Source organism: Penaeus monodon, chromosome 1, assembly GCF_015228065.2.
Source record: "Penaeus monodon isolate SGIC_2016 chromosome 1, NSTDA_Pmon_1, whole genome shotgun sequence".
Lineage (NCBI taxonomy): Eukaryota > Metazoa > Arthropoda > Malacostraca > Decapoda > Penaeidae > Penaeus > Penaeus monodon.
In genome coordinates this window covers 1,553,769-1,563,768 of record NC_051386.1, presented here as the reverse complement: position 1 = coordinate 1,563,768, position 10,000 = coordinate 1,553,769, and the positions used below count along the sequence as shown (strand labels likewise).

Sequence of the window (10,000 nt, the reverse complement as noted above, 5' to 3'; positions counted from 1 at the left end):
GTTATGTTAAAAGTACTAATGTGTATCGAAGCGTATGAAAACTTTTAGTAAACACAGACTGACGGAGCAAATACAAGTCCCTTTTTAGCATTGCCAACATACGCACAAGGTCGTTGCATGGGACAGGGTAATTTTGGAACAAAGCCCTTCACACTCAAGGAAAAATAATTTTTGCTGGACAAAGGGAAATTCCTAGGATACACGACGACTATCATAGCCACTTACAACAGTCTATGTCGCGCGATGATGGATTACAAAGATTATATTAAAGTTACAGTGTCTATGAATTATTCGCAGATATTTTTATGAAAAACAGATTACGATAAGGGAGCTCAGTCATAATTTCTTAGATGCCCAAAGAGCCAGACCAATATCCGTAGATAGTAGACTTGAGTAAAATTTTGCAAATTTTCCTTTTCACATGCATGTAAGGGAAGTAATATGCTTTATCCTGTTACAAAGGTGTAATTCAGGTATGCCAGATTTCTCTAACTTCTAAAACCGAGTAGTAACTTTACAACAATCATGGATGTTCATCTATACGTGCTTTCAGCTGATGTACAATCACTATTTTATTATGTTGAGAATTATTTTTTCTTTACTTGAGAGATATCTTTTCCCTTAGTGAACTGACTTTAGGACTTGAGAGTGAATTGTCTACACGACTAGGATGCTGACACAAAAGGGTAAGTATAGAGCAATCAAATTATCATTCCGATCACATTATCTACAATATCTTATCTATCGACATGTCGTTTTATTTATGTCTACAAATATAACGTAATTGACAAAAGCAACAAGTGTTGTGACCTTGTCTTACTGCATATGTACCACACAGACTGATGTCAATCAATCAGAATAATGACATTTTTATGAAGAAATGACTAGTACCAGGTATATTCAAACCAGTTTAAAACAAAACCCAAGACGGTCGCTCTCCCACATGCACATGAACCAACTTACGGAGACAAACCAATAACAGTATCGATTTCGTTTTACACACACACACAGTGGGACACGTGTATGTTATTCCTCGGGAGAGCTGGTTAATAGAGCGAAGTTGTGTGCACGTTAGACAAACGAATATCTGCAGGAGGGAAGATGTAGTGGAGACGAGAGGTTGTGAGGTTCGGTGGGGAATGCATGGGGGAGAAATCCAAAATATAAATAGTAATATAACGATAATGATGGTGATAAGGAAATTAATAATAATAATGATAATAATAATAACTATTATTATTATCATTATTATATTGATATTGATTTAAATGATACTGGTGATAAAGATGACTATAACAGTGATAAAACTAATGGTGATGATGATGGTGATGATAATAATGATAATATTGATGATAATAACGATGATAATAATAACACCAGCAACCATAATAATGAAAATTGCTGTAAAAAATAGAAAATTAATGATAGTAACAACTGCAATAAGGGTAATTATTGTTAATACTATTATTATTACAATCATTTGTTATAAATATCATTAACAATACCATTATTACTATTACTATCATTATTATTATCACCCTTACTAATATCATCCACATTATCATTATTATCATCATCATTATCATCACTATATGGATCACCTCTCTGAAAAGGCGGTAATGTGTCTTCATCAGTGGAAGAAAGGAAAATTAAATTGCAAATGCAAAAGTAGCGCAGTAACGGTGTACTACAAATCCATGGACGCTGCAAGGGCGCAATGCAGATGGGGAATGAGACAGAATGCGGCCCAACATTATGGGATTTCTGCCTGATTACTTTTGCTAATGTTTAAGCAGGTCTTTAATGTTGTAGGGGTAACTTGTGAATTCGGTGTATGTTTGCGCACATCGCTCATATCGGAAAGGTGTAGTAAGTGACAGGTGTTCAGAATGCCCTACGGAAGGTAACGTCATAGGGTGGCCAGCGGTGTGAATCTCCCTTCGCTTCATAAAGCATTTGCAGGGAGCGAAATTCAACATAAACAACTTGAACGGAATGATGGTAAAAATTAAATGAACTTAACACGTGCTAGGTATCATACAGAGAGCACTTGCATAGTGTTCTTTACCGTAGCCAATTCCATCAAAGGTTATGCATGGTCAAATTCCCGTCCGCTGCTGATGAAAGCCAACGTGCTGTTGCCGCATGAGCCATGAAAGTTCATTAGTGAAATCCGAAGGGAAAATGCTCTCACTTGAAAAGAGCCTTCTTAAAACCTTGCCAAGTCTCGAGACTTGCCACCCTGACACCGCCGTAACTAAAATAACATCTAAATAAAATGATTCAGCTTTAATTCGAATGAAAGCACTCGCGCAGGCATGGGCCAAATATGCAGCCTCTCCAGGGGACGTCCTGCAGGCGACCAGCCATAGAGGGCCGCAGAGGCAGGATGAAGCCCTTGGCGGCGACGCATTCTAGCCCCGGGCCTTCGCCGCCGACAGCGACTGCGGCGTAAGCGAGGACGAGGCACTGCCAAGGCCCCTCCACCAGGTATCGATTGGCACTCCGGCGCGCGTGTGTGTTATGCAGCATCTGCGCAGACATCGCGACAAGTGTGTCGGCCAATGCTATCTACGGGATTTTCCAGAGGCGCTGAATATTTTTCAGAGAGGCGGAAATGTCTAATAAGGCCCTGGAGCAGAGGGTGCTCGGGTGAGGGCGAAGGAGGTGCTGCTGGCGGCGTGCGCGCGGTGGCGGCGGCGGCGGCGGCGGCGCAGCGGCAGTGTTGGAACCGAGTGCACTTTGACCGCAGCCAGACTAACAGCCAGGACGAGTACGAGAATGCCATGAGAATTATGTCTTGATTCATGACCTAGAGTCAGTCGCAGTGGACGCTTGTGTAGAGCTGTGTAGTAGTCGTTGTATATGTGTGTAGCACAATGTGTATTTTGATGTCTTTTCATGACGTGAACATTGCTTAAGCATAGAAATAGTTCTAGAATCACGCCTTACACAGTCCGTAGCTGGCTGAGCCAAGTTGTGAGCGCACACCACACTCTTCCGTCTGTGTAGTATCCTGTGTAATGCCATGCTTGAGCACTGGGGTCACACCCTCCTAGTACCTAGTGTGGAGCTAGTGCCACGTGCCCGCCGCTGCCTGCTGCTGCAATCCCTGCTTAGTGGACCTTTGACCTCCGTGGCAGCAGGAGGACCTCGAGCGTGTGGGGAGGCCGTGAGGCCGCAGACAGCCAGCACTTGTGTCAGCTGTTGGTCCAGTGCAGTGTTGTTTATGTGAAAGTGAAATTCCCTGACTGCATAAGTAAAACATAACCTGATAGAAATGAGATAAGCATGTGTTGGTGTATAATAATCACAGCTCATGGCCTGAATTTCCTGAGATTGCTAAAGGCATTCAGAAAATCACTGCACGTTAAGTTTACCCCTCAATGTATTTTGAATTTACCCCGTTTATGTTCCATATTTATATACTTGGTTCATTTAGTTCTGGTATTTATAATATTCTTGTATGACACCACCAAGCCAATGCATAAATCTAACAGCCCAGTTTTTCCAGGATACCGCAAAAAATGGCATTTGTTATTAATAACTCCAGCGATTAGTTCACAGATTAAATTCTTTTCATGTAATTAACATTTGTGTAAACAGTGTTATGGAAAATGAATAACAACATATTTAAGATGTTTTCAGAATGAAAGTTGCCGTACAAGCAATTGTTCGTAAATCTTTGTAGAAGCATTTCTCTACATATCCGTGGACTTTTATCTTAAATTTTCATTGGTTGTTGTTGTCATGGAATAGAAACACAAATGTTGATTTCTAATGTTAAGAAAATTGGAAAGTCAGTATCATATATGATCTGAAATAGATTTTCTTAGTGAATTTTTTGCTAAAGATGATATTATTATTGTTATTATTATTATTATTATTATTATTATTATTATTATTATTATTATTATTATTACTATTAGTAGTAGTATTATCAACGTCATTATTATTATTATTCATTATTATCAGAATAGGTCTGCAACAAGTGATGCCATGGTCTCTGCACTCTGCACTCACCATGCATGTCCTGGCAAGATAAAGCTTAGACTGGTTCCTTGACAAATTCCCAGGGAGGTCAGCAGGCACTATCTTCCTTGAATGTATGGTGGAAGCTAGTTACCCTTAGCCAGAGTGCCTACAGGCATGGAGTTTTAGGCAGTCAGTGCTTATACAAGATGTCATTTTTAGACATTCTGTTTTTCATACCTAAGAAGGTTCAAAGATATTTTTTATGATCCTTAGGGTACAGCATTGCTGTGAATTTTTTGATGTATTTGTTGATATTAACATATTGTAGTTGTAGTTGTTATTATTATTATTATTGACCATTTTTGTTATTATTATTGTTAAATGTTATTATTATTATTATTATTATTTAGTAGTAGTTTTAAACTTATTTTTAAACTTTTTCATCATTATTATCATTATCATTTATTTTTATTTTACACTACAACAATTTTTTCATTAAATTATTTTTTGCTTTTATCTTACTTTTAGTATATTCTTATTATTGTTTTATTGATATTTTTATGTGGTGGTATTTTTCGATCATTTATATTACCATTATTATTCTGCATGCAGATATTATTTTTATTTGTAAATTCCATATCTATTTTTCTAAAAAGTTAAATCCCTGGTATCAATCTTAAAGAATTCCTCCCCAATAATGCATGAAATGTGTACATAAAAGGAAAAAATTATATTATTCTTTCTGAAATTTTTTGAGATGTTCATGTAACCTTACCCTCTCTGGTTTTTACAAAAAAAACCCAAAATGCCAGGTTTTGGTCCATATTTTACCCTTTTTTTTTTTGGTATTTGGGTTTTGTTAAATAATTGTTACTTTTGGACATTTTGGGGTATTTTCATTAGAAAATGTCTCTAAAGTTTATTAAGAGAGCTTTTCTATAATTTCTCTTCTCTCTCCCTCCCTCCCTCCCCTCTCCGCTCTCTCTCCCCTCTCTCCCCCCTCTCCCTCCACCTCCTCTCCCCTCTTCTCTCCCTTCCCCTCCCCTTCTCTCTCCGCTCCTCTCCTTCTTTTCTCTCTCTCCTCTCTCCTCTTTCTCCTCTCTCCTCTTTCTCCTCTCTCCTCTTTCTCCTCTCTCCTCTTTCTCCTCTCTCCTCTTTCTCCTCTCTCCTCTTTCCCCCTTTTTCCCCTTTCTTTCCCCTCCCCCTTTTTCCTCCACCTTTTTTTTTTTCTCCTCTTTTTCCTCCTCCCCTTTCTCTCTCTCGCCCCTCTTTCCTCCTCTCTCCCTTTTTTCTCCCCCCTCTCCTCTCTCCCTCTCCTCTTCCCCCCCTCTTTCCCCCTCCCGTCTCCTCTCTCCCTTCTCCCTTCCCCCTTTTCTCTCCTCTCTCTCTCTCCTCTCTCTCTCTCTCCTCTCTCTCTCTCTTTCCCCCTCTCTCTCCCCCTTTTTTCTTCTTCTTCTTTTATCTTTCTTTTTTCTCTCCTCCCTTCTTCTCTCTCTCTCTTTTTCCCCTCCCTTCTCCCCCCTCCTCTCTCTCTCTCTCTCTCTCCTTCTCTCTCTCTCTCTCTCTCTCTGTCTCTCTCTCTTCCCCTCTTCTCTCTTCCCCTCTTTTTCTCTTCTCTCTTCTCTCTCTCTCTTCTCTCTCTCTCTCTCTCTCTCTGTTGCCTCTCTCTCCTCTCTCTCCTCTCTCTCCCTCTCCCTCGCACTGTTTCTCTTACTCTTTCTCCTACACTACCACCCTCACCCCTTATGATATTAGGTGGCAGGAGCAATAACCAGGTTCAGCAAAGTTTGTTAATACAAAGTTTGTTTTACCATTTTTATTCCATACAATTTCAGAAAAAAGATGTAACATATTTTCTGTTGAGATGGCCCATATCAAGCATGTTTGGGGCAAGATATTTCATCAGTCAATGCAGTAAATGGCCTTTTTTTGACTTATTAACATTATTATCATATCTTTTACTACCACAATAGACTGACTAATGTCTGTATGTATCAGTATATTCTTATCAGTTCTTCTTATGTTCTCTTGTTAATTGGTAATATTTAGTAATAAGCCTAGTCTGGTAGGAAGTATATGATTGTGGGAAGGCACTGAGGAGATGTAGTGTTGTTTTAGGTACTAGAAGCTATTCTGCTGACAGAATGAGAGAGAGAGAGAGAGAGAAATGGAGAGAGAGAGAGAGAGAGAGAGAGAGAGATGGGAGGAAAGAAAGAGAGAGAGAGAGAAATGGGGAGAGAGAGAGAGAGAAATGGGGGAGAGAAAGAGAGAGAGATGGGGGGGGAGAGAGAGAGAGAGGTGAGAGTGTGAGAGAGAGAGAGAGAGAGAGAGAGAGATGGGAGGGAGAAAGAGAGAGAAAGAGAGAGATGGGAGGAGAGAGAGAGGGAAATAAAGGAAGAATGATGAGGAAGAGAGAAACCGTTTTAATGTTTGTGTGTAATATCTTTGTGAAGTATGAATGCATATATAAGCATCAAACAGATGAAGTTTTACTGAATAAAATTGAATTTAGAGGTTCTGTTCCTTGTCTTTTGTGTTGGAGGAGCCGAGCTGCAATTTTCCTTTTTTTACTCACAGTTCATTTAGCAGAATTATATGAATCTCTTTCTACAGTATTTATTAATGGGTTCATTATTGCTATTACTTGTGTTGTCAATACTATTCCCCAAAAAGCCTTATTTAATTTGGTCAAGTTAGAGATTTTGAATCTTTCTGTTACATGCCAGTGTTAATTTTATTTTGTAAGTTGTGTGTGTGCATGCGTGCGTTCGTGTGCACCTTGTGACGCAGAACCAGAAAACTCAATACAGCTTTAACCTGCTCTCTCAAAGTAGAGTATTCTGATAAAACCTTTCAAAAGAAGATAACATTGACAGCATAACATTAAACTCAATAACATTCGTCAAAAGTATGATGTGGGAATTACGCAGTATAATATTAAGTGGAATTCTTCTCTCTCTCTCTCTCTTCTCTCTCTCTCATCTCTCTCTCTCTCTCTCTCTCTCTCTCTCTTGCTCGCTCGTCTCTCTCTTCCATCTCTCTCCTCTCTCTCTCTCTCGCTCTCTGCTCTCTTCTCCTCGCTCTCTCTCTCTCTCTCCTCTCTCTCTCTCGCTCTCTCTCTTTCTCTCGCTCTCTCTTTCTCTCCTCTCTCTCTCTCTCTCTCTCTCTCTCTCTCTCTCTCTCTCTCTCTCTCTCTCTCTCTCTCTCTCTCTCTCTCTCTCTTTTTTTGTATTTCACATTTTTTCTGTATTATGGGAAAAAGTTGTAAATTGTGCTTGTAATTATGTATATATGGTGCACAGAGGAATGGTCAGTGTACTGGCCAATTTTTTTCAACTGTTTGTTGCAGGTTTTAATCTTGCTCTTTATTTTACATCATGTAAAACATAGCTCTGAATTTTTCTATCCCTTAGTGTTCTAGGAGATATTACTATAGGATAATCTTAGAACACCCACACTTTTACTTTAATCAGTCCATTTAAGCAATAGAATTTTTATCCTTTCCACTGCTATCCTCTTTGCAGTGTCAAAAAAAAAAAAAAAAAAAAAAATCTTGAATTTGCAGTTCCTTTTGAGAAGTAGCAGAGTGGTGTTTAGTGCAGCACATTTCATTAAAAACAAGTAAAATGCATATAAGCTTTAAAAGTGCAAAAACATGTTACTCTAAGTATTATCAGCTGATTAAAGTAAAAAGGAATGGCAGACTTGAGTCCTCCAGAGTCTGGGTGAGTTGCCTTTTTTTACTTACCTGAGATTGGACGCACTAAAGGTATCGACTTCAAAACACTAATTTTGGCATCGTCAAAGATTCTCACTGTTCTTGTATAAATGATACGAATGGTAGATAGAGCCAAGTTTAATACATTTATAATTTCATTCATCATAATTAGAACAGTTACTTCCAGTCCCCTTATGAACCCTGTTGGATTCTTTTGGCCACAATTTGCCAGTGGATACAAAAAATAAATCATAGTTGTAAATACTTACACAGTTTGAAGCTATGCCAACTTGATGCTAAGGTGCTGAGAGTAGTTCCCAGGGAAAGAGCTTGGCGGCTCACTGCAAAGCGAGTGCTGAACTTTTTTTCCGCCTTTTGTCTTGTTTCGTAAAAGCCAATATTGTAAAAGTTAATATCTTAGATTTTTTTTTTTTTTTTTTTTTTTTGGGGGGGGGGGGAGTAAATAAAATTTCAGATCTCTGTTAGAGAAGGAAGTGGTGTAAAGTTTATTACTTGAGAAGCAGTAAAAGGGGGAAATGTCTCTATACAATTCTAGGATTTGTTCTTTATTTTTCTTTTTTAAACCACAGTTATAGAATTGTCATCTTTGTTTACAGTTGAATGATATGAATATGTATAAACTTCACTTGATATATTTTTCCTGTGTCACTAAGTAACTATTTGGACAGCAGGATGGCAGAAACTATCAAATTAGAAAGATTTTTGCCATGTCTGCCTTTGTTTTACGACCAAGCTTTTGTAAGAGTCAGTAAAGGGATTGAGGTTCTGCATTCATTTGACCCCCTTTTTGAGTTGGTGGCATAACCTGGGCTGATTAGAACACACAACTTGGTCATTCATTTTGCTGCTGCATACAACCATATTCCAAAATAATCAAAAATGTGTTTTCACTTGGTGTCTGAGATGTTGGCTGTTTTTATTATGAGTTTGTAAAAAAATTGTCATCGTGTGCTCTAGTTTTAGAATTTGCTCAAAGGAGATGATTATAGATTCTTAACTGAAGCCTTTCTTTAAAAAAGTGCCAGTACAGAGCTGGTTTTGGAAGTAGTGAGTATGCTTCAGAAAGCCTGAAAGTAGTATGCAGGTTCAGAGACAAGTGAATTAGCAAGAGACACATCAGTTAACCAGAAGACTGTTCTTGTGCAGTGTCAGTGCATATCTCATACTACCTTGAGAACATTGTAATTGTCCCTGCAAGTTGCCTTTAACGGCACATTAATTGCAATCATGGCAGCCCAAACTCACACATCCGGAGACACTGATAGTCCCTCAAGACGCATTGTTGCCAAACCTGTGAAAACCATCGTGCCTGCGGCAGAGGACTGTCCATACACACAGTTCTACTGGTAAGTTACACATGAGGAGAACACTTAAGAATGATTGCATGGTGGGATAAGGTGCGGTCAGATGGGACAAGCGATACCGTGTTTGAAACCTTTTAAAAGATTTTTCTCCTCTAAATGCTTGCTGTCATTGTTCATGATGGAAGTTATGCATGAACTTTTTTAACATGTGTTACTGCTTTGTTGAATCTTATATTAACCTTTTATTCTTGCTAGATGAGCATATTTTGAGTGTAAATACGATTGGATGTCAAGAGAACAGTCATGGTGGAGATAACTGGTCGATAGTTTACATTAATTTAAAATGAATAATTTTAACCCGAATACTAAAGGGTTAACAGAGCTCCACTTGTTGATGTTTATTATGTACATTATTGATTAAATATTGATAGATGATTTAAAAGAAAGTAGGAACTTAAATTAGATGTGTATTTTAATACAACCGGGACAATAGTACATCCAACTGTAGATATATATATATATATATATATATATTTTATATATAATATATATATATATATATATATATATTTTATATATATATATATATATATGTTGCATCACAACAGTTATTGTATGTAGTTGGAACTGACCTGCAAAAATCATAAGAAGTGTACTTTGTGTTATTGACATCTTGAATATTTATTGTTTTCAGTTTTATGTGAGGTAGGAGAACTAGACTTCTCGTATTGTGGATCTGTTCATGAGCTTCATGAGTGTTTACTTCTTACTTAAGACTTCGTGTCACTAATTTCACTGTTCTCATTTCATTGATATGTATTACAATGTATTAAGGTCCTGTATTATTTTCAAAAGGTTTTCTAACACATTTCCATGCCTTCCCATGTTATATTTCTCATGCACAAGCATTCAATTTATGGTTATTACTGCTAATATTTACACACTAGTTCTTGAATATTGCACATTGAATATTTCATCTATA

The 10,000-nt window shown here is 37.9% G+C and overlaps 1 protein-coding gene across 14 annotated transcripts in view; it reads left to right on the top strand.

The window, feature by feature from the left end:
* The first annotated feature begins 2,341 nt into the window (after positions 1-2,341).
* The window catches only part of LOC119577017 (protein N-terminal glutamine amidohydrolase-like), a 36,982-nt gene continuing 29,323 nt past the window's right edge, over positions 2,342-10,000 (top strand). Inside the window, exons 1-3 of one of the 14 annotated variants that reach the window (XM_037924718.1) lie at positions 2,342-2,490; positions 2,608-2,773; positions 8,734-9,060. In XM_037924718.1, the coding sequence (XP_037780646.1) occupies positions 8,942-9,060 (119 nt within the window). In that variant the 5' untranslated portion in view covers positions 2,342-2,490; positions 2,608-2,773; positions 8,734-8,941. The other 13 variants (XM_037925224.1, XM_037925174.1, XM_037925361.1 and 10 more) reach the window with 13 other exon arrangements.